The sequence below is a fragment of the Rhipicephalus microplus genome, chromosome X, assembly GCF_043290135.1.
Source record: "Rhipicephalus microplus isolate Deutch F79 chromosome X, USDA_Rmic, whole genome shotgun sequence".
Taxonomy (NCBI): Eukaryota; Metazoa; Arthropoda; class Arachnida; order Ixodida; family Ixodidae; genus Rhipicephalus; species Rhipicephalus microplus.
The window spans coordinates 219,924,091-219,949,114 of NC_134710.1; the positions used below are offsets into that span (position 1 = coordinate 219,924,091).

The window sequence follows — 25,024 nt, forward strand, 5'->3', positions numbered from 1 at the left end:
AGGTAAGTCTAATATTTATGATGCTTTCGTAAGTTTTTGCAAGGCAACTTGTTAATGCAATGGGTCTATAGCTACTTGGGGTTGTTGGGGGTTTACCAGGTTTTAGGAATGGTATGACTATGGCTTTTTTCCAATCTTCAGGCATTATGCCAGAGTCCCATATTTTGTTGAAGAATTGGAGAAGTGCCTTCGCGGATGCTTGGGATAGGTGTGCCAACATTGCGTAGTGTATCTGGTCAGACCCTGTTGCCGTTTTTTTATCGGCAGAAAGTACCTTGTTCAATTTGTGCAGCGTAAGCGGAAGGTTATAACTTTCATTTGAGGTACTGCTAGTAGACAATCTTTGTCTTTCTGCATTTTCTTTATATTTCAGGAATGTATTGGTGTAATTTGCTGAGCATGATACCTTATAAAAGTGTTCTCCTAATAGGTTGGCCTGGTCTTCTAGTGTTGATTGTGTGTCTGGACTTGTAAGCAGTGGTATTGTGTAGGAGGAGTACTCTCCCTAGAACTTCCTCACCTGGTCCCAGATGTGTTTAGATGTGACTGAACTGTTAATTGATGATACGTATTTTTGCCATGAATCCTTTTCTGCCTGTATTCGAATAAATCGGGCTCTGGCTTTTGCCTGTTTGAAGTTGATGAGGTTGGCGTAGGTGGGGTATTCCCCAGGCCTTATTTTGTAGTTTTTTGGCATCAGTACACTCGTTTGTCCACCAAGGGTTGAATTTATTGCGTACGATGCCGGATGATTGCGGTATTGCTTTTTCTGCTGCTAAGATTAAAACTTTGACGAACTCTTCGTTTAGTTCCTCAACAGAAAGCTCCGATGAGAAAACTTCATCGAGCTTAGCGTTTTCTGTGAAAACTGGCCAGTTTGCGAGCTGTAGTTTCCACCGGCGTGGCCTGCTTGTTAAAGTTGGGTAAGATGGTATGAGTTTTATGATGCCGGGTTGATGATCACTACCATAAGACGTGTTGATGACGTCCCATTTAAAATCATTAAAAATACACAATGAACACATGGCGAGATCTAAGCAACTAAAAGTGCGCGAGGTTGGTGAAAAGTAGGTAAAAGCACCGGAATTAAGAAGGCAGATGTCATTTGAGAAAATGAAATCTTCCACGGCTTGCCCTCTTGCGTCAGTTTTGTCGCTACCCCAAAGGGTTGAATGAGCATTGAAATCCCCAACTAAGATAAATGGTTTTGGCAACTGTTCCACTAGATTTTCTAGGTTTTTGGTGGTGAAAAGGGTGTGAGGTTGGATATACAGTGAGCAGATGGTGATGGTTTTGTATGATAGGATGGTGACGGCTACGGCCTCGAAAGATGTGTTTATTTGGACATCTCGCGTAGGAGTGCTGCCCTGCACCACTATGGCTACTCCTCCTGAAAGACGGTTGCAATGTTCGCGGTCCTTTCGGGCAACTTTGAAGCCTTTTAGAAAATGGCTGTGTTTTGCACTAAGATTTGTCTCTTGGAGGCAAAAGGCTACTGGTGAGAATTTGTTAATGATGTCCTTTATGTCACCTAAGTTATGAATTAAGCCTCTACAGTTCCAATGTACGATAAAAGCCATGGCAGAATAAAGTTAAGTAAATGTACTTCTGGGGATTGATCGATATAAAAGATGATAGGTGACAATATTAAGAAATAGAAATAGAGAGAAATATGATAACCATTACGGTTATCGCTTACTTATTGTGGTTACTGGGACTTTGTCCTTGTCCTGTTTGGTACGCTCGAGAGAGCGCTTGTCCTTCGGTGTCGATGACACCGGAGTTTTGTGGTCGATCTCCATTGCCTTGTTTGAGGCACTAGAAGATCGAGAGTGAGGCGCTGAGAAACGAATCTCAGGCCTTGTCACTCTATTGAGTTTAGGGCCCAGGAAGAACGGAGTCTGCGGGCCCTTTGATGTGCATGGAGCAGCTGGCGCTGCTTCTTTTACGGGGGCGGTTTGAGTCACCATAGAACCACTGGGTGTGGTAGCGGTCGACTCCTGAAGCCTTTGTGACGCTGCCCCCGACTGCGTCACATCGGCGTAACTTCTGGGGAAAAGGTATGATAGCCGTGTTCCCGCTTCGCTGAATGATATTTTTTCTTTGACAGTCAGAGCGATCACTTCTTTTTCTTTTTACCAACATGGGCATGACCAGGAATACGCTGGGTGTTCTGCGTCACAGTTAACACAGTGGGGTGAGGATGAGCAGTTTTCTGATTTGTGGTCGTTTGCGCTGCATTTTGCGCATGTTTCTTTGCCTCTGCAAGAGTGCGAGGCGTGTCCGAATCTTTGACATTTGAAACAGTGTCTGGGGTTGGGAATGTAGGGTCTGACATTTATTTTTAAGTACCCAGCCTTAAGAGAGGTGGGTATTTCACATGTTCTAAAAGTTAGTATTACGTGTTTGGTGGGCACTTCCTGATTATTGCGACGGATTACAATTCCTTGAACTTTGATGACGTTTTGGTCTTGGAAACCTTCGAGGAGCTCTTCGTCACTAAGGCCTAAGAAGTCTTCCTCAGAGATTACTCCCCTGCTGGTGTTTAGAGAGCGATGGACCGAAACGGTGACAGCTGTTTCTCCAATGCTGGTTAGTTGGGATAGTTTAGGCACTTGGTCTTTTTCCGTTAGCTCCAAAAGGAGGTCACCGCTTGAAATTTTGGATGCTTTGTATGTGGGTCCTATTTTTTCTTTTAGGCACTTGGCCACCAAAAATGGGGATAATTTTCTTAGAGGTGTGCTGTCACTGTGGATAATGTGGTACTTCGCGAAAGCAACTTTAGTTTCTTTCGAGACGTTATAACTTGCTTCGGTGCGGCCTCTCTTGTGAGACCGATCAAGGTCGGCGGATGCTTGTAAAGCCATACAAGTATGAATGTGTTCGGTAACAGCGGTGACCACCCACCACGGAGACCAACAAGGGGACGCGGTTGGACTTGTTGAAACAAGCCCTTCCGACGCCAGCCGTACGCTGTCACTATAACCCAATATAATTATCCAAGGTGGGATACCTACACAAGGTTAACCCTTGCCGCCATGAATATTGGAAGTCAACAGAAGTGACGAGAGGACAGGAAAGATAAAAGTGTGAGAAAAAGACGAAGATGTAGGAGAAAGACAGGAAAAGGCGACTGCCGATTTCCCCTGGATGGGTCAGCCCAGGGGTGCCGTCTACGTGAAGCCGGGGCCAAAGGGGTGTGTTGCCTCTGCTTGGGGGCCTTAAAGGTCCAATCACCCAGCGTCGGCTCAACCCACAGGATCCCCTTTTCCCGGACACGGCAAAGCCACCCACGGCTAGGCGTGGGAGGGAGCCGAAACCCCCCCCCCCCGTTAGCACGGGTCCGTGGTGTCGCTACACACCAAACGCTTGCTTGCGCAGGCGCCCATGCGGGCTTTGCTGTTTTGTGTCCGAATAAAAAGCGTACCATCTCAAGTGTTTAACGTTGCAGCGTTTTTTCTAGAAAGTGTGGAAAAGTGTAGAAACTTTTGAAACAATTTTTCCATCTGCGTTCGGTCTCCTTCTATCAGTGGGATGAATGCCCACAACACTGGCCGGCAGAGGCGATGACAACTGCTGGTGAAAGTGTAAAAGTGAAACAGAGTGAGGTTTTTGCAGGGTTCATCAACTTTCTTTAAATAATAAAGTAAATACCTTAGTGGTAGTTTAAGGCCTGCACACACTTTTTTATTGTTCTTATGAGCAGCGGCAGATGCCGTGCTTCTGTTTCTCTGCTATTTTTACAGGCCGGCATGCAGGCAAACGAACACACCACAAGCAGCGCCACTGGGCGCCTGTTTGAACGCAGGAGAAAAAACAAAAATTAGTCTCTGGCACAACCTAAAGCTCCCTCAAGTGCGTAAACTACAACTTCAGATTATACACCTTTGTTTTTGAAAAAAAGAGTCAACCAGCCGGAATTTCTTGTCCTGCTATTAGATTGACCACATCGCTGTTGGGTGACGCTAGCGGTCATTTTTTGTCGACATTTAACATCAAGTTAACGTTCCTTCTTTAGAGGATAAAAGCATGCTCGTTTGCACCGATGAGATGAATGATATCATGTGTGCCACCATAAAAATTTTTTTTCGAGCGATAGACACTTCTTTTAAATGGAACAAGTGGTTTTGACAAGATTGGTTTCATTCGTGCATTATGCACCCATGGCCATCTCTCAGTAAATGAAACTCCTGTTAAACAGACCGTATCTTATTGGTCCCTTCAGGTTCCATTTAATAAGAATCTACTGTAATAATACTTGGCATGTGCCCTGTTCCTTGCCTTTACTATAGTGCAAGTGTACCCTAACACTAGACAGTAACTAGACAGTAACCTCTACAAATACAGAGAGGTTGCAACTAATAACTGTAATAAGTGAAGTTTACGTGTGAATTCTATGCTGCATAGAGAAAATGAAATGATGGTAAAGCGAATGGAATGATGAAGCGAATAGAATGGAACATCTTAATTTAGGTCCTTTGGGGTGTGAACTAGCACGCAGTGGACTGCTCTGGCATCCTATCCTATTTTCCCTAGTATTTCTTCTTTGTTCTCGGTTGCACCAGAAGTATTTCGTTGTCCACACATTGAAACAGATAGGCCTAGCCTTTCCACCACTCAGCTGGCCTGTTGAACTGCCCATAGTTGCGCTTTGAAATTCGGGCTGCATAGGGCAGCATCCCACTTCAATGGTGTAACATCTTCGTCACCCTGTAATGTGGGGCACTGCCAAAGCATGTTTTAGGCTAGTAAAATTTCAGCAAAGCGCACAAGTGTTTGATGCTTGAATTTCAGGATACATTTTGGTACGAGTGCAGGGCTATGCTCTGACCTGCAGCTATCTTTGTGTTAATGCCATAGGCCTGTTCAATTTACTGTGCATGCTTCTGCCTCCTCAGATAAAAGTTCTTTAGTAGTTCATTGTATGCAGCCAGTGAATCACGATCGTTCAGAACCTCAGTGTCATGCCACCCAGTCAACATGCACTTCTGTGTTGCCGACTCATTGAGATCGGTCGGGCGCGCTCAGTCAGTCGTTTGTGTGTGAGTGAAAGAAGGAGACTAGAAGATCATGCTCTGCTTGATATCTTTCCATCGTAGGATCTGCAAGATTGATTTCGAGCCACTGTTTCCCTTGGCAAACGATCTAACCGACGATTTCGATCCACTGTGTATTGTCATTCTCCCACTGTCCAGCAGAACCAAGGCTGTCGCGACATGTTCCGTGACCTTCGCTTCCACCGCCTGGACCGTCAAAGAGTTCTTCATTTTTCCATCTTGATTAACGTTGACTCAAGTAATTACTTTTCATTGAAATATTGTGCTGCATCGACAAAGCAGCTACTCCAGACCTGAGCGCGGGTATCTTCCAGGAGGGCATTAGCCCTAGCCCGTCATCTTCCCACATTGCGCACTCAAGGTGAACATTTTGCATAATGAGTGAAAGAGTGATAAGCTCTCCCTGTTCTCAAAGAATGCGGCTAAATCTCGTCTCGACCTCCAAGGGAGAACGCCAAGCTCTCTCAAGAAACTTCTCTCGGCCATACTAAAAGCGATGGTGAAGGTGTCTGGTAAATACAGGATTGGGCAACAACGAAAAAAATGAAGCAGGTGGATGGAGGCACAGATGATAAATAAATAAAAGAGAAAGAACCAACTGAAGTTACCTTTTCAGGCTCGAAAAATCCAATCCCACATAACCACGAAACTTTGCAATAACAAGAAAAGACCAGAGAGTCACATACTACGTGATTCATAGTGAGGGTCTCATTCTGGCAGACTTGATGCCTTGAAGTGGTATGCGAGAGATTATTGGTCAGCTGCCATCTTGTAATAAGATCACATCCTATATGGCGCCAAACAGGGGAAAAAAGTGTTTCAAAGAACTAGCCATATTGGCAACAGGTGGCGCTGACTGATGCTCTCATGTTTAAATTCACGCACATACCTTACAAAGTGGACGGGCATGACCGCCGTCGTAGCTCAGTGGTAGAGCGTCGAACACGTTATTGAAGATCGCAAGTTCAGATCCTGTCAGTGGCAAGCTATTTTTTATCCATTTTCCTTTCTTCGCATTTACATTACAATTACTTCTAACAACATCCCCTATACTTTCCCGGGCATTGATTGATATGTGGGATTTAACGTCCCAAAACCACCATATGATTATGAGAGACGCCGTAGTGGAGGGCTCCGGAAATTTCGACCACCTGGGGTTCTTTAACGTGCACCCAAGTCTGAGCACACGGGCCTACAACATTTCCATCGGAAATGCAGCCGCCGCAGCCAGGATTCGAACCCGCGACCTGGGGGTCAGCAGCCGAGTACCTTAGCCACTAGACCACGGCGGCGGGGCTACAAGGCGTACCGTGACTGCCTCCGTCATTCCATTATTACTTCTCACAATTCTTGCAATGAGGGTTGCGATACTCTTGACGGTGTGTTTAAGTTTCTCTATTGTGGTCTTTACGTTGTTGTTTTCTTGCACGTGCATGCCCAGTATCCGGGCTACTGGGGTCCTATTGATGACCTGCCCAACTATTGTCAGCTACAGAGTGGGAGCACAGTTGGACTGAGTGCGTGGTGGTCTTATTTGAAGGTATTCAGATTTGTTGGGAGCGCAGGTCTAGCCTGCTCCATTGAGATAGCTTTGAATCTTGTCTATGGCGGTTTGCAGTATACTTTGCCATTCTCCATAGGAGCCCTATGTTGCCCATAGCGTTATATCGGCGGCATAAAAGGCACAGCCCATGTTCGGCATAGCCTCCAGTTGTAGGACTAGTTTCTGTAGGCCAATATTAAACAAAAATGGAGACAGGATTGAGCCCTGAGGAGTGCCTTTCCGTGGGAGGCCATAAGGTAGCGAGTTAATACCATCCATGTCAATCTGTGCCTTGCGATTTCCAAAAAAATCAGAGGCATAGTGGAATATGCGCCCTCCACATCCTATCACTGTAAGACCGTCTAATATTGTGGAGTGCGCGATATTATCGAATGCTTTTTCGATGTCGAGCGTAATGAATAAGTTGTTGAAACTACCTGGAGCTGGATGAAGCACTCTTTGAGCAATAGGAAAATATCCTGGGTAGACACCCTGCACCTGAATTCATACATGGATGTTGGTAGAAGCCCCCAATATACTGTGTATTGGTCAAGACGAGTGGGTATAACTTTTTCGAAGAGCTTGCCAATGCATGATGTTAGTGAAATTCGTCTTACATGATCAAGGCTTCGCCATCTTCCTGGTGGTATGAGTATTATCTTTGCCAGTGTCCATTATTATCTTTGCCAGTGTCCATCATCGTCCAGACTTCCCTATTAAAGTGGTCCGTGATGGCTTCTAGTGTTTAGTTGCTGAGGCTCAGTATCATGGCATTCCTAACGCCGTCCAAGCCTGGCGCCGTATTCCTGGTGAAGCTTTGCACCGCTGCATAAAACTCCGCATAGATTACGGGAGCGTCCAGCACAGGGTTTTGTTCTCCATTGCATTCTTGATTAGGTGTTGGGTTTCCGTTCGCTTGATTTCTCCAGTATGGCGTTGTTTTAGCTCTCCTATTAATTTATCCCGATCTCCTTCGAATTCCGCAGCTAGTCATTGAAGGGCAGCATTTGTTTCGGTTCTCGTTGCGGAGGTGTTCAAGAGACTTCATAAGATGCTCCAGGTCTTTTTAGTACTTAAAGTTCCTTTTAAGGAATCGCAGAAGGTGCGCCAGTTGTTGTTACACAGTTACCGTATTTACTCGATTCTACCGCGCCCTCGATTGTAACGCGCACCCATTTCCACCGCGAAAAAAAAAAAAAAGTAAGACATCAATTGCAACGCGCACCCATTTTTCTCGCTGGCCCGCACGACCACACCACTCGAAAAAAGGACTCCTTTCGGGAGCGTCTTCCATTTAAATATGAGGAACGGGCGAAGCTTGTGCCCATCTAACATGTAACAGAGCATTGCCGTCATTGTAGTTTTACCGTGGACCGATGTCAGGACGCGAACTTGCTTCGCCCCCTTCTCGAAGGTTGTGGTGCCAGGCATGTCGAAGTAAAGAGGCGTCTGATCGGCATTCTCGATTTGCCCAAGCAGGTAGCCGTTGTTGCGCCGCAAATTTAGGACGAACCTCTGAAAACTGTGAAGCTTTTCATCGTACTCCTCCGCAAAACGTTTCGCATATGCATGTTCCCCTTTGGAGGAAAAAGCCTTTCCTCTTATAAAGTTAGTTAGCCAGCACCTGCTCGCTTTAAACTGGCTCCGAATTAGACCTTTTTCTAAGACTAATTTCATAGCCCGCACTTGGAGCTGTTCTATCGTCACGGGCCGCTGTGCCGCTCGCTGCTCAAGCACATACTCGCTGAGCAGCTCTTTAATTTGAGAAACCGACCCTGCTGTGGTCCACAGAAGCCTTCGCGTGAAGCTTTGCTGTCGACAATCTTCTGCTTTTGTTTCCGCCGGTCCCGCACGCACGTTTCGGGAACTCCGAACGACCGCGATGCGGCCCGATTTTCGTCCGTTTCTGCACTGACTTTCTTTTAAAAACGGCATTGTGGTGCACTGGAGTTTTGGGAGTCGACCCTTCCACGCCGTCGATTCTAATGCACTACTAGATGACGAACTCCTAAGCACACATACGAAGTGCCGCACATGGGAAACACGTAGGCAGAAATGGCCGACGCGCCATGCCGACGCACGTAGGGGGCGGCCATTTTGGATTTGCCGATGGCAATAGATTGACCGTAATTTTTTTGTTCGTACTCGATTCTAACGCGCATGCGATTTATGAACTCGCCTAACCGAAAAAAAGGTGCGCGTTAGATTCGAGTAATTACGGTAACTCTGCTTCCATGTAACGTGCTTCCAGTTAAACGTGACCTCCATGTAACAAAGTAACCACAGGAGACAACCTTGATATAACGAATTTTCTTCATGGACAATCTAGAAATTTCGCTTCGCATTTTGGCATTTTGGTACGAGCATGCATCTTCTGTAGCTGCCCCACTGCCGACGAAGCACGAAGCGAAGCCGCGGTGCGCACCGCGCCCCAGGTGAGAGAGCGCGAGGCGGGCAAATGGGCCTTCACTCCACGAGCCCGCATTGCCGCCGTTCTCGCCCCCGAGGGCGCATGCGCGGGTGTGCCCTCCTCCCATCACTCTAAGCATCGTATCACTCTAAGCACCGAGGGTATGTGGTGACGATACGCTATCGTCACCACATCCCCTCGGTGGTGACGATAACCGTATCGTCACCACCGAGGGGATGTCAGACTAAGCACAGATGGAAACTCTTTAAGATCATGGTGACGACAGGTCTTCAGAGCTTGACTTGTCACACGCCCTTCCGTCTTGCGCCGCGAGTTTGAAGGCTGGTAGGTCTCGCGATTAGCTAATTAGTTCTGGCAACACAACTTGCACGTTGAATGCAATGCAATGAACGCGATATAAAAAAAAAAACAATCTTATAAGTAAGGCTGGCAGCCAATATCGCAGAACTCCTACAAAACGCTGGTGCGAGCAAATACGGCCGCTCCAGGGAGATGTACTTTTTCACACATTCCCTTGGCGTTGAAACCACACTGATACACGCCGAGATAGCAAGCGTGCCAGTGATCACAACCCCACTTAAAATCGAAGTTCCTTATTACTACTGGAGCGACTCCCCTCTCCCTCCCTGCGTTGTTTCATGCTCGTTCAAGACGGGTGGTTTATTTTCTGTTTGAGCATTCGACAGCAGTTCTGAGTCATCTTATGCACTTTCCAGGTGATAGGGATAGGCCAACTCATTTTATCTCTGCTTCAGCAGCGCTCGCGCAATTTTACCCGCTCGTGAAAGTTATGATGCGCAGGGGCATGTTATCAGTTTGGACTTAATATGGATCATGGTGGTAACGGCAAAAGCCCGCCGAGTGTGTCCATATAATTGCTCTCACAATAACAACGCAGATTTTTTACTGTAAAATAAGTGTTTTGGGTTAGATCTGCCTTCAGCCTTCCGTTTGTTTAATTTGCGCGATTACTTGCCGAATTTTCGTACCATACCTGCATACAACGAAATCCTCTTTATAAAAAATTTTTCTGGGAATTAATCAGTTTCTCTATATCCAGGTTTAACTGTATAGCTCTTTTGCACATGCGCTTGCTACCTCTGTGATTTTCGCTATTCTGAGTCTGAGCTTTTTGGTTCGCTTTTGTCGGTGCCACCGTATTGTCAGGCCTCTGCAAGCTTCCCAAAGGTGTGTCTAATGGGTGTCGATGGCAGGTGTCAGTAGTAGTTTGATATGTCTTAGTGTTCTTGTCATAGATTCTCTTAAAGTATTGTGTGCAGTGAGCTATTGTCTTCGGCTTTCGGCTCGTCTACTTCCTGTTGCTCTCTATACTCTGTCCAGTTAGTCAGCCGAGCTTTTTCTACAGGGCATCGCAGTTCAGCTGTTTCGTATGTTATTTGCACAATATTGTGATCACTGCCCAGAATGTCATCCAATACACTCCAGTGCACTGCTGTGGCATTGTTAGTTATGGTAAGGTCGGGTGTGGTGTCCCTATTGACGCTGTTTCCTATACGAGTCTGAGTGCCCGGTGTCGAGAGGAGTGTATAGTCATACGGCTGTATCAGCTCTAAAAGCCTTGCTCTAAATGTCTTGAACCTTTGGATCTATGTATGAAATAACCCCATGTGGTGTGCCAAGCATTGAAGTTGCCAGTGATGATTAATCGATTGCGTTGCTGAAGCGTGTTGTTCGGATAGTTGAAGATATTGCTGAAGTTTGCTTTTTCAGTCTTGTGGGGGACTATATATATGTTGCATATAACTTGCCCCGGGCGTCCTTTCTTGGCTGGCCAGAGCGTTACAATAAGGTGTTGTGTCTCTTCGTGTGGTACTGTTGTAAATGTACCGTATATACTCGTGTAAGGGCCGCACTTTTTTTTCGAAAATTTTGCTAGGTGCGGCCCTTACACGAATCAGGCCGATTTAGTACAGGCAGTACAGGCCAAAGGTCTGTACTGTTTATGCAACAGTAGCAGAGTGCAAGAGTCACAAATGACATGCCAGAAATGTTTTTATTCGGATTCCATTTCGCTGTCCTCGTTCTCGGAGGAGCTCGCCTCGGCGTCCGCGTCTTCCCAGAGACGGTCATCTTCGGTGCCGTTCATGGAGTTCGAAATTCCCGTTACCTTGAAGCTTTTAGCAACTACTTCTACTGACATGGCACGCCACGCATTCAAAATCCATTCACACACCTGTTGGAGCGACGCCCGCTTCAGCCGTCCTGTAGGGGTCTTCTCGTGGACGCCTCCAGCCATCCATTCAGAGTAACATCGGCGAAATTCCACTTTGAATGGTCTGTTGACGCATACGTCGAGCGGCTGCAGCACACTCGTCAGGCCACCGGGAATGACGGCCAAGTCCGTACGAGTTGCGGCAACTCGGTTCTTGACGCGGTCGGTCAAGTGGCCCCTAAAGCTGTCCAAAACAAGGAGGGCTTTCCGTTGTAACAGCCCTCCAGGTCTGTTTGCCCAGACGGTCTTAATCCAGTCAACGACCAGTTCCTCGGACATCCAGCCCTTCTCTTGCGCACGTACGACGATTCCCTGAGGGAACTTCTCTTTTGGGAGAGTCTTCCTTTTAAATACGACGTACGGCGGAAGCCTCCTGCCGTCTGCCGTGATGCACAACATCACAGTGCACCTTTGGCGTTCTGCACCAGTCGTGCGCACAGACACACTTTTCGCACCTTTTAAATCCACTGTGGTGCTTTCCGGTGCATCGAACCACACAGGTGTCTGGTCCGCATTCCCAATTTGGGACAGGTCGTATTCATGCTCCCTCCTGAGAGCATTCACGAAGCGATGAAACTTAATGACGTGGTCTTCGTACTCGCGCGGCAGTTTTTGGCAAATCGTCGTTCGGCGCCGAATAGAAAGCTGGTTACGGTTCATAAACCGCGTAGCCCAGCCCCGACTTGCCTTGAATTGTGCCGGGGGTATTTCCATGTGGCGAGCGATGCTGAGGGCTTTGACGCGTATCATGTCAGTCGATACGGCGTAGCCGTCCCTTCGTGTGTCGACGACGTAGTTGACGAGCTCGCTTTCGAGTTGCGGGTACTTGCACTTTTTCCCGCGAAACGCCTTTCGGCTCCTGTTAGTAGCGGCGAGGGCATCTTTCTGATTCATCCAGTAACGCACGCGCTTCTCATCGACGTCGTACTTTCGTCCAGCTTCCCGCTTCCCGTGCTCCTCGGCATAGTCAATCACTTGCAGCTTAAATGCTGCAGTGAATGATCTCAGATGCCGGCCCATCGTCCGTCACGTGCGCTGGCTTCTGCAGGGTTCACTACAACCAACAAAGTGACACCGACGACACCGATCTGAAGTCGCGCTGCCAACGTATCGACACGATGCTAGGAACGATGCCAACAAAGAGGCCGCACAAGGCAAATATGGCGGCGCGCTGTCAACAGCGTGGTCGGCGCGTCGGCGGAAGTAGAATAAAAGCGGAAAAGCGTGCAGCGCCATCTGGCTGTAAATGAACTAACTACACTTTTCTGGCGGGACATTTTGAACTTTTGTTTTTTTTTTTTTCGAAATATCCGCTTTCAAAGTTGGGGTGCGGCCCTTACACGAGGGCGGCCCTTACACGAGTATATACGGTAGCTGCCAGTTCTTTCCAGACGAGTGTCGCAACCTGCGGGTTGTTTGAATCTATTTGCAGTCTGTAGCCTGTAACTGTCTTAGAACTGGCTCCCACTTCTTGTAAGCAGTTTATGTCTGGAGGGATCAGCGCCACCTTTATGTACAGTGTGAGTGTAGCGTGCTTGTGCAGGGAACGACAGTTCCAGGACCATATAGCAAGACTCTCTTGTGCGCTTTTTCAATTAATTACCATGATGCGAAAAGGCAGTAGCAGTTTCAGTGTCAGAGGTAAGCATGCTTTTGTCGTCAGACTCCTGGGACCATTGAAGGCTCTGCCTACGTCTACACTTCGGTTCTTTGTTGAGTATTTCATGCACGTACCGCTTCAGTTCTTAAAATTCGAAAAAGAACTGTTTCATTTGTGCTTCTGTTTGCTGCAAAATGTGCTGTTGCATTTGCTGCAGTTGTTGCTGTAGATGAAGGTTTGTTGCTGGTTGTTGTGCTTCTGTATTAACAACAGGATCTTGTAGTGGTGTCGATTGTGGTTGTATGTGCCCATTGTTTCATGGCTTGTCACTTGGGTTGCTTGTCAGATTTTGCGGAGCCTGTGCTGCAGGTTTCGGGGACAATACCACCAATTGGGCAAGCTGCTTTTTGCAGCCATGCTATTTTGTTTTCATATTTGGCTAGGCGCTGTTTAAGTTGTTTGTTTTCTATGATTACTGCTTGATAGTGTGCGTTTTGTGTGATTGAGAGAGACCATGCAAATTTGGGAGCCACGGCTTCCACCCAGCTTACCGGAAGCGATAAGGCTTGTTTGGTGTGTCCTTGTTTCTTATCGTTGCTTTTCGCGCCCTCTCCGAAAGGACTGGGGTGCAGGCTCGGTCGAGGCGATGCTGGTGCGTTGCTCTTGGGTGGCAAGCACAGCTTTTGGCCCGGAGACGGCGAGTGCAACTGCGAACTGTGCTTTGCGTTGGCCAATTTGTAGACGTCCTTTTCTTCTTCGAAGCAGAACCAGCGGAGGTTTTTGGTCCTGGGTGGGTCGCTGGTATTGTCCTGGTGGATCTTATTGCTGTGGCCTGCTTGTACTTGGGGCTGTTTAGGTTTCGGTGGCTAAAGTCTCTGTTTACAAGTTGGATCACCTGTGCGGTGATCCTCCCCACACGGGGCACAATTGAGAGAACACGGGTGTCCATCAGTTGGATTGGACAGTCCACACAGCCGGCAAATAAGGCGATCCGGGTTCGGGCAAACATCTGTGCAGTGTTCTTTTTCTCGGCATACCTTGCCGACTTGAACCGTAGGTCGAAAGGGGTGGCAACAAAGTTCACCTCTGTAACAGTAGACGATACGAGGTAGCGCTGGCCCGAAAAATTAATGGCTGCGCTTTTCGTTGTGCCTATCACTCTGGCAGTGATCTCCACACCATGCATTCTCACACCTAGGTGGGCCATGAGCGTTTCGGTGGAGGTGTTCATTGGTACGCCGTGAATCACCCCTTTGAGAGTGTCTTCTCCGTTGGCAGCGCAGGCACAAACGGCGCGAGCCCTGCCGTTTAGCGCAAGGGTGCGTATAAGATGCGCTTTGTCTGCAACATCCTCATATTTGGTTGATAGTATCACTATGTCTGACCCTGGATTGATTCTAAGGATGAACTGGTCATCTCTGAAGGCAGCTTGGCATGCCTCGATGATTGCTTGCGCAGGTGTCGGAATGTTTCTCAGCGGGAGGTCCTAGTTTGGATGAATGACGATCTTGTAATCATCTTTCGGCAGTGGTGGTAGTATTAGCAATTTGTTGAATGCAGACGTGTGCGTTTTAACTTGGTCCTGAAGCCCTGCGTTGCTGCGCCTGCCTTTCAGTGCCCCTTGCTTGCTATGTTTAGTATATTTAACTGCCTGCCAGCTAGCATCCTCTTGCATGTGATTAATGATCAGTAGCGTTTCGGCTCACCGTGTCATTGGCATCCATTTGGTCGTCGGCTATGCCATCTTGTTTTAGATGGTAGTATTGTTAGTGCGGCGATGGCGTAGTGGTTAGAGTATCCGCCTCGCATGCAAGAGGTTCGTGGTTCAAATCTCGGTGCCGTGCAGTTCCCAACTGGATTAAAAAAAAAAAAATCCGCGTGTTGATGGAACTGCACTAAGAGGCCTGGGATGCGGCCTCACCGGTAACCACCGCCGGGAACGCACTCCCTCACCAGAGAAGGATTGGCCACCCTGGTGCAGTATCTGGCCACTACCTCCCACATGCATACGTCAAATAACTCACAGCCCTCAGTCCCCAGCAGCTGCGAAGCAACTGATAACGGCGGCGGTCAGATCTGCAACGCAGCAGAGGGTGCTAAGAATCTCTGGATCCGGACAGGCCGCCATTGGAACCTGAACTTGGCAACGTTTAACGCTAGAACCTTATCTAGTGAGGGAAGTCTAGCTGTACTATTCGAGGAGCTAGAGGGTGTTAAATGGGATATAATAGGGCTCAGTAAGGTTAGGAGGACAGATGAGGCCTATACGGTGCTACAGAATGGGCACGTCCTTTGCTATCGGGGCTTGGCAAACAGAAGAGAACTGGGAGTGGGGTTCCTAATTCACAGAAACATAGCTGGCAACATAGAGGAATACTATAGCATTAATGAAAGGGTGGTAGGTATTGTAATTAAACTGAATAAAAAATACAAGATGAAGGTACAATACAAGCTATTTACAAAGGTAATTGCTAACAGAGTAAAGAAAACATTAGAATTCAATCAACCAAGGAACAAGCAGGATTTCGAACAGGCTACTCAACCATTGACCACATTCATATTATCAATCAGGTAATAGAGAAATGCTCAGAGTATAACCAACCACTATACATAGCCTTCATAGATTACGAGAAGGCATTTGATTCAGTAGAAATATCAGCCGTCATGCAGACACTGCGGAATCAGGGCGTAGATGAAGTATATATAAACATTCTGGAAGAAATCTACAGGGGATCAACTGCTACCATAGTGCTTCATAAAGAAAGCAACAGAATACCAATCAGGAAGGGTGTAAGGCAGGGGGACACAATCTCCCCAATGCTATTTATCGCGTGCTTACAGGAGGTTTTCAGAAGCCTAGAATGGGAACAGTTAGGGATAAGAGTTAATGGAGAATACCTTAGTAACCTGCGCTTCGCCGATGACATTGCATTGCTGAGTAACTCAGGGGACGAATTGCAACTCATGATTACGGAGTTAGACAAGGAGAGCAGAAAGGTGGGTCTTATGATTAATCTGCAGAAAACGAAAGTAATGTACAACAACCTCGAAAAGGAGCAGCGCTTCGAGATAGGTAATAGTGCACTTGAAGTTGTAAAAGACTATGTCTACTTAGGGCAGGTAATAACCGCTGAGCCTAACCACGAGATTGAAGTAACTAGAAGAATAAGAATGGGGTGGAGCACATTCGGCAAGCACTCTCAAATTATGACAGGTAGATTGCCACTATCCCTCAAGAGGAAGGTATATAACAGCTGTATCTTGCCGGTACTTAGCTACGGAGCAGAAACCTGGAGACTTACAAAGAGGGTTCAGCTTAAATTGAGGACGACGCAGCGAGCAATGGAAAGAAAAATGGTAGGTGTAACCTTAAGAGACAAGAAGAGAGCAGAGTGGATTAGGGGACAAATGGGGGTTAAGGATATCATAGTTGAAATAAAGAAGAGGAAATGGACATGGGCCGGGCATGTAGCGCGTAGACAGGATAACCGCTGGTCATTAAAGGTAACTATTTGGATTCCCAGAGAAGGGAAGCGGGTTAGGGGGAGACGGAAGGTTAGGTGGGCTGATGAGATCAAGAAGCTTGCGGGTATAAATTGGCAGCGGCAAGCACAGGACCGGGTTGACTGGCGGAACATGGGAGAGGCATTTGTCCTGCAGTGGACGTAGTCAGGCTGATGATGATGATGATTGTTAGTCGGTCGCCGTGTCGAGAGCCATGGCTACATGAAGCTTCGACGCGGGAAACCCCAGCGTCGCCGCAGCTGCCAGTGGCTCCCCAGATCAGCGTTCTAGATGGTGGAGAGCTTTCTAGTCCTTTGGTGCCTCTAAGTCAGAGGAAATCTACTTGGGTGGTGCCCAGGTGTACCTCAGAACTTTGTGAGACTGATGGTAACGTTTCCAGGCAGTTTCAGACGAACAGAACCACTCGAAAACCATGAAAATCCAGTGACCAAAGCGCATCTGCACTACTTCGAGCCCCCTGGCGGTCTCCCTGGTTGAGAGAAGTGCTGCAGCGTGCATGGCATAAGTGATGACAGAACTGATGAAACTTACCCTATCTTCTAAGTCAAACAAATATACGTCAGCTTCTCGCTTATCTGCCTCAGAGTCTGAGAGCATCTCGCCAACGTACCTGTAAAGAGACAACGAAACATTTTTGGTACAACGTATAGTATAGTAGGATTACACCATAGTGATGCAAGGAGAAGGAAGGATGCATGCGCTGATGTCACATGGTGTGACCACTTTTCGAGCAGACCGACCCTTGTCTAAATAATTTATAAAAATCAGCCCTTAAATTCCCTTTTTTCGTTGTTGTTGTTGTTGTTGTTGTTGTTCATTCATAGCAACAGTCTCATTCCGGCACACTTGATGCCTTCAGGTAGTATGGGAGGCCTTATCGGTCACCTTCTAGCTTGTAAAGAAATTATGTGCTATGTGGCGCCAGCTGGCAAAAAAAGATGATAAAGTAGTAATTCTTGAAATTTAACGTCCCAAAATCACTATGTGATTATGAAAGGCCCAGTAGCGGAGAGCTCTATGAATTTCAACTAACCAGGGTTCTTGAACACGCACCTAAATCTTAGGCACATAGGCCTCAAGCATTATCACCTCCTTAGGAAATGTGGTCGTGGCGTACGAGATTCAATCCCGCGACCTGCGGGTGAGCAGTACAGCTGGCAAAAAAGAGTGCTTCATGCTCGCCGTCGAAGCTACATGCAATGCTGGTTAACACTCTCAGCTTTAAATGCACAGTAATACCTGACAAAGTAGATGAAAAGATGACCGCAGCTATAACTCAATTGGAATCAATCATAGAGAATCAGATATGTTACTTGAAGGTTGCAAATTCAATCCCTGCCAGTGGCAAGTTGTCTCTTTATCTACTTTATTTTGTTCCCATTTATATAATTAGTACAATACAGTTAAAAAAAAACGTCTTCTATATTTCCCTTCAATTCATTGCTTGTTAATTCCTATAAAAAGAACAAGGTGTACACTAGAATTGGATAAGTGCTGAAATGATTTATTGTAGGCTACTGTTTTCCCATTAGAACAAAGATACAAGTAAAAAACAGGTAGACTTTAATTAGAGGCACAATGTATTTAAAGCATTCACTGCACCAACGTGCAGCTTACTCAGTTATTTCTGCTATTGCAACAATTGTGCAGTAAACATTACAAACAGCCACGTAAAACAACCTATCATGTCAAACTTATCTGACAATGACTACTTCGTAGGCTAGTGCGAACAGTAAATTTTAGCTTCAAAGCGAATAATAGTGATTTGGGTTGAATGTTTTCACATCAAACTCAAATAGTATATATATCACACCTTATAAACAGAAGTGTTCAAATTGTCATGACCCAACCAACCTGCACAACATTTTTTTTTTAAATTTAAACAAGGCACTTGCTAATGTCATTCTTTTGGTTCCCCTCCTCCTCTCCGCGAGGGAGATGAGAGCGCGCACCGCTGCGTCTTGATGATGTGATGACGCGCGCTCAATGCGCCATCTTAATGGCAATGCTGAAAACACGATACCACCGAGATGCCCGTGAAGAGCGGTGAGTGGTAGATATAAATAGCTTGCTGTTGGAATGTTGAAAAAGGTGCTAAACGGTGGCTCAGTGATTAAACACTCCCATTCACGATTCAGGGGTATCACGTTCAATTCCACGCGCCGAAGACTTTTTCTCGATTATTTTTCTCTTTTGCGTTTATATATATATATAGATATATATACATATACGGTGAGTGACGGTGATGGGGACGTCGACGGCCATGGCAAAATTCAGCGGAGAGTGTCCATATCATTGCTATCACAATAAAAAGATGGGAAAATGGTCGCATCATGACGTGCTGACGCAGCGAGGAATAGGCGACAAGCTTCCCACGTGTCACTACTGTGTTGCAATGAAGATGTTTTTTTTTTTTGCAGGCACGCATTTTAGTTGATCACGTTTTTTCCTCTCTTTTTTTTTTCCCGGTGACAGAGGTTAGGCCCGGAATTCCCCCTTGTTTGCAGCAAAATTGTGACCAGGTATTGAAGGGAAACATAACCCTTGGAGCCACAAACTAGCCAGCACAGCAAATGACCAGCCCTGATTAATTTGAATAATTTCAAGTTCCTTGCACCCCACTTTTCATATAATCTGTTAATTTCAAAACCCGCTTAATTCAAAGATTTGTCACTGTCCCAGTGACTTCGACTTAACGAGGTTTTACTGTATAAGCCACTATAACAAGCTCTAAAGCTTAAAGGAAGAATCGATGTAAGAATAATGCACCTATTTAACCTTGAAGTGAGGCTTCCCGGCAATGCAGATTTTTTTAGAAAGGTGTCTTAACAGTATAGCGCCCCTCCATTGTATTGAAACCACTTTTAGAAGCGGCTGCTTGCAGACTAATATATGCCTATTTGTTCATTTCGAATACTAATATATGCCTATTTGTTCATTTCGAATACGGCAGAGTTTCGCTAGCCACCACAGCGTTGCACCTGATGTGTGAAACAAAGTATAGATCACCGCATTGCATTTCACTTGGCGGAAATTTGTTATCCCGACGCTAATTGCACACTACTCTGCTCATCTGAGCTCAGTATGGAGCAAAATGGAGATGAGAAAATCACACAGCAAATCCGAGCGCACAGTACAGCGAGCCGCCCGGCAGCGACAGTGTAGGCAGCATAGGCACCGCACTACACACAACTAACCAGGAGATGATCAGAGTCCACGCGACAATTTCATATTTCAATGAAACTGCCAGTTGTCACAAAGTATCATATCGTGGTAGAGAAGCACACAATATATCACGGAAAGCTGACATTGTCCATTCTGTTGTTATTTTAGTCGCTGCTTATACCGGACCGATTGTTTTGAAATGCTCCTTGGCGTCACCACTGCACGCGATAAAAAACAATCATGCAAAACTGCCAGGAAAGTATGATCTCTCCCATACTATGGCAAAAAAGAAAGACTTTCTGGCAGTAAAACTTCGTAACAAACTCATAGATATAATGAAGCAATTGTAGTTCCCCTTGTATTCCCACAGACACCCATGTATGTAAAAGTTCGTTTTGACGAAGCTAAAATTTCTTCACGATGAATATAACAAACTATTCTTTGTCCGCAATGAGCATTTACTGATCATTTTGATATACGTCAATTTAATGCCTTTGTAGTGGAGCATACGCACCAACGCGTATGCGCCTTCGGAAGACAACGAAAAGCCCGTGCTCTGCTTGCGCGAGTGTTTGTGCCGCCTTTGCCAGACTTGCCGTACGCCCACTTTCTGTTGCAACCTCGTTGCGACTCCTCTGCTCGAATAAACGTCATCACATTTGGTGGAGGCTGCTGAGACCCCCAAGCAGACCTGGAGCTCCGCTCTCGTAAGTTGCCAGAAAGACTACCGCGAAACATGACTGACGCAGTCGCCAACCAGCCTGTCCCAGCCCAGCCAGCACCATCGGCTGCCCCGTCTACCTGCCCCGGCGCTACTCGCCAGCGGGACCCACATTGAGGATGTGCTCGACCTCTGCCGGCGTGTTAACCCATCTATGCCCGAAGAAGAGAAAATTTGGCAGATTCTCAAGGGCATTGAGGATGGCGCATTCCAGATGTTGCTAGCGAAAAGCCTGACCTCGGTGGCAATCCTCGTAAGCCTGCGCCAAAGCTTCGAAGAATTACGCCGTCAGCGTTCCAACGCCCGACAGAGTGTCTCACCACCAGATTCGATCTCGGCTGTCGCACTCGCAAATGCCAACGTTCGCCAAGAAAGTCTGTCCAACCAGATCAAAGACTTCATCAGGGAGGAAGTCGCCCGACAGCTCTCCCTGCTGCCGCATAGCGACGCGCCCACCGCAAGTCTGCCTTCGACACTGCAGCAGGCCATACGCACTGAAATTTGCGATGTCTTACCTACAGTGCAGGCCCCTTACGCATGCACTTCAGCAGCATCTAATCTCTCAGCAGTCAGCTACGCATCACTTGCACCATCTTCACCTCTCAGCTACGCAGCTGTGGTTGCGCAGCCCCCACCGCGTCCAGTATCCTTATCGGCTCCACCTCCTCTGGCAGTGCCTCCGGTTTACAGGCCCTCACCTCGCTTTTTTCGTCCATCTAATGAGTGGCGCACCCATGACAACCGTCCTATCTGCTTCGCGTGTGGCATCGCTGGCCACATTGCACGCTACTGCCGCCGCCGTCCCACACCTGCGTACGCCTCCTTTGGAACTCCTACCTATGCGTCGCAGCAGGCCACCACGTCTGCATACGAACAGAGGCACTCTGACTTGGATCGTCGCCCATCAACTTCTCGTTTCCCATTTCCTCGTCGCCGATCACCATCTCCTATGCGACTAGACCACCTCCTGAGGAGGGAAACTAATCAGTGCAGTTCCAGAGGCAAGAACTGCAACTTCTGCGCAATTGCAATTATCAAGCCTCCATTTTCGCCGCAGAATGTTGTTGATGTCAATGTTGAGGGAGTCGCCACACAAGCGTTAATTGATACTGGGGCCGCCGTTTCTATGATGAACGCAAAATTTTGTCGCAAACTGAAGAAAGTGACCACATCTCTCTGTGGCATCGTGCTGTCCACGGCTAGCGCGCAACGCATTCATCCCTCGGCTGTGTGTACGGCGCGCGTCGTCATCCGAGACGTTTTGTACGTCGTACAGTTTTTTGTTCTACCATCTTGCTCTCATGACCTTATTCTGGGTTGGGATTTCTTATCACGTCATGAAGCTATCATCGATTGTTCCCGTGCCGAAGTGTCCCTTGTGCCAACATGTGAATTTCCACCACCCGACCGCTCTCCTCTGCTCTGCAAAGTCATCGCTGATGACGACATCACCTTGCCTCCTGAAGCTTCGGTCCCTATTAGCCTTTCATGTCTGGCGCAACCTGACGGCACGGTGGTGTTTACGCCATCTCCGGTTTTTACTGAACGCAAGGGCATCGTTCTCCCATTTGCTGTTCTTACAATTGCGTCTGGTTTAACCGTAATGCTGGTCACCAACCACTGCAACTACCCCATTGGCTTACTTCGTGGTGAAACGTTAGGATATGTGCAACATGTCGACCATATCAATGATATTATTCTTCCCAACGAAACACCATGTCACATTGCCGCAATCACTCAGGCGTCTGAGCCATCAAGCTCGCCAGCCTTCGACAATGCTATTGACGCAGACCTTCCCCCGTCGCATCGCAGCCAACTTGTTGCTCTCCTTAACAAGTTTCGCTCTTCTTTCGACTTTCAGAAACCTGCTTTGGGCCGCACCACGACTGTCACTCATACTATTGACACCGGCTCACATTCGCCTCTGCGACAGCGTCCTTACCGCGTTTCTGCCGAAGAGCGCCGCGTCATTACGGAGCAAGTAGATGACATGCTTAAACGTGGAGTCATACAGCCTTCTCAAAGCGCTTGGTCGTCACCCGTGGTTCTGGTAAAGAAAAAAGATGGCACCGTTCGATTTTGCGTAGACTATCGCTGCTTAAACAAGATTACAAAAAAAGACGTCTACCTGCTACCACGCATAGACGATGCTCTTGACTGTTTACAAGGCGCCGAGTACTTCACATCCTTGGATCTGCGTTCTGGGTATTGGCAGGTGCCAATGGCTGAATGTGATCGCCCTAAAACAGCCTTTGTAATGCCGGATGGCCTATATGAGTTCAAATTCATGCCATTTGGGCTCTGCAACGCGCCTGCGACGTTTGGTCGCATGATAGATACCATATTGCGGGCCCACAAGTGGGAAACTTGCTTGTGTTACCTAGATGACATCGTAGTCTTTTCAGCTGATTTTCCGACACAGCTTCGTCGTCTCCACGAGATTCTGACGTGTCTAGCTTCTGCAGGCCTACAACTTAACACCAAGAAGTGCCACTTCGCAGCCCGAAAACTAACCATCTTGGGACCTTTTTTTTTCTGTCATTCTCATGTCCCGACATGTCTGCCCTCCTTTGCTGTCTGCCGCGCTGGGAAGGGTGGAGTGACGTTTAACTCCCTCACCCGGTAGCGGATGTTGACTGTGGCGCCGCGCGGGGAGCCTCCCGAGAGGTTTTCGAGCGCTGCGTCGGGAGCAGTGAGTACAGTCCGGGACTCCGAACGGTGAGCCACGCATTCTTTTCCGTCCGTCGAGTCCCGTCGCTCGGGGCTCGTCGGACTTCGCCGACGGCGCCTCGCGTCCGAGGCGAACGCTCACCTTTTGTTGCCCCGCTGCGTACTCACGGCCGAAGGGCAGTACGGTGTCCTAGTGCGTGGCCTAGCTACGCCGACCCGTCTCCCTTCGAAGCCAACGCGAGCGCCTTTGCTTTGCTCGAGCAACCGGGCCCTTTGTCCCGGTGTCTCCGTGGATCACCTTTACCGCGGAGACGTGCTCGTGGCACCCTGTGTAGTACTTTGTGCCCGTGGCGTGGATAAGCCTACTTGCTTTCCCGCCGCGCCTTTTCGCAACGGGCTGTACTGCGTTTGGTGTTGCCACAATAAAGTGTTGCGACTTGAGCAGTATCGTGTTTCCCGCCACGGCGACGGTTAACGCGTGCCCTGCGGCTCGCTTAGACCGGACCCACGCTGGTGGCCGTACTCCTTCGGGATACGTGTACACCACAACGTCATCACAAGAGACGGTGTTCTTCCGGACCCCGATAAGCTTCGAGCTGTCGCTGACTTCCCAATGCCCACATCACTGAAAGCCCTAAGAAGTTTCGTTGGTCTTTACTCTTACTTTCGTCGCTTCGTGCGCAACTTCGCGTCCATCATTGCACCTCTGACTAGTCTGCTTTCCAACAGCAAAGGTATATCTGCATGGTCACCTGCATGTGACGACGCATTTCACCAGCTGCGCCGCCTGCTGACCTCGCCACCTATTCTTCGCCACTACGACCCCACTGCTGCCACGGAAGTTCACACTGATGCAAGTGGCGTTGGTCTTGGCGCAGTTTTGGCACAACGGAAAGGCACCCAAACCGATTACGTAGTCGCTTATGCAAGTCGCGGTCTTAAGAAGGCTGAATTGAATTACTCCGTGACAGAGAAGGAGTGTTTGGCCATAATCTGGGCGCTTACGAAGTTTCGCCCGTACCTTTACGGCCGTCCTTTCGACGTGGTCACAGACCACCATGCTCTATATTGGCTGTCCACCTTGAAAGACCCGTCCGGACGTCTGGGGCGTTGGGCACTTCGATTGCAGGAATACGACATTCCTGTCGTATATCGTTCCGGTCGCAAGCATGCGCACGCCGATGCACTTTCCCGATCGCCACTAACACCAGATGTGGCTTCTCTGTCACCCCCTTTTACCACCTTGTCACCACTCGACACCACTGACATGCTTTCAGAGCAGCGTAAAGACCCATACCTTGCCTTGTTAGTCGGCTACCTTACCGATCCGTCTGCTGTCCCTTCCACGAGAGCGCTACGCCGGCAAGCAGCCCACTTTTCCTTACGAGACAACATTCTGTACCGCCGCAACTACATGCCTGGTGGTCGGAAGTGGCTCCTTGCTGTCCCAACTCATATGCGCTCTGACATATGCATGAATTTCCATGCAGATCCTTAAAGTGCTCACGCAGGTGTCCTGCAAACCTACGAAAGGCTGCGCCAACGATATTACTGGCAAGGAATGTATCGCTTTGTGCAGAAATACGTTCAGTCTTGCACCACTTGCCAACAGAACAAGACACCTCCGCACCTTACTGGAATGTTACAGCCGCTCCCGTGCCCAGCTCGCCCATTCGACCGCGTGGGTATAGACCTCTATGGCCCCCTCCCATATAGTAGCTTTGGAAACCGGTGGATTATTGTCGGAGTCGATCATCTGACACGCTATGCTGAGACTGCAGCTCTACCGGCAGCGACCGCCCACAAAGTTGCACTCTTCATTCTCCGCACCTTCATTCTACGCCATGGTGCTCCTCGGGAATTACTCAGTGATAGGGGTCGAGTGTTCCTGTCGGAGGTCATCCAAGCTATCCTCGCTGAATGCAACATTATCCACCGGAAATCTACCGCATACCATCCAGAGACAAATGGTCTTACTGAGCGGTTCAACCGCACACTTGGCGACATGCTGAGGATGTACACCTCCTCCGACCACACAAACTGGGACGCTGTATTGCCCTTTGTTACCTTCGCTTATAA

The 25,024-nt window shown here is 47.9% G+C and overlaps 1 protein-coding gene across 5 annotated transcripts in view; it reads right to left on the bottom strand.

Moving 5' to 3' along the window:
- The window catches only part of LOC119187730 (histone-lysine N-methyltransferase EHMT1-like), a 284,030-nt gene that overhangs the window by 14,403 nt on the left and 244,603 nt on the right, over window positions 1–25,024 (bottom strand). For all 5 annotated transcript variants that reach the window (XM_075878680.1, XM_075878676.1, XM_075878679.1 and 2 more), the window contains one exon: window positions 16,921–16,999. In XM_075878680.1, coding sequence (XP_075734795.1) covers window positions 16,921–16,999 — 79 coding nt within the window. The remainder of the gene's footprint in view (window positions 1–16,920; window positions 17,000–25,024) is intronic.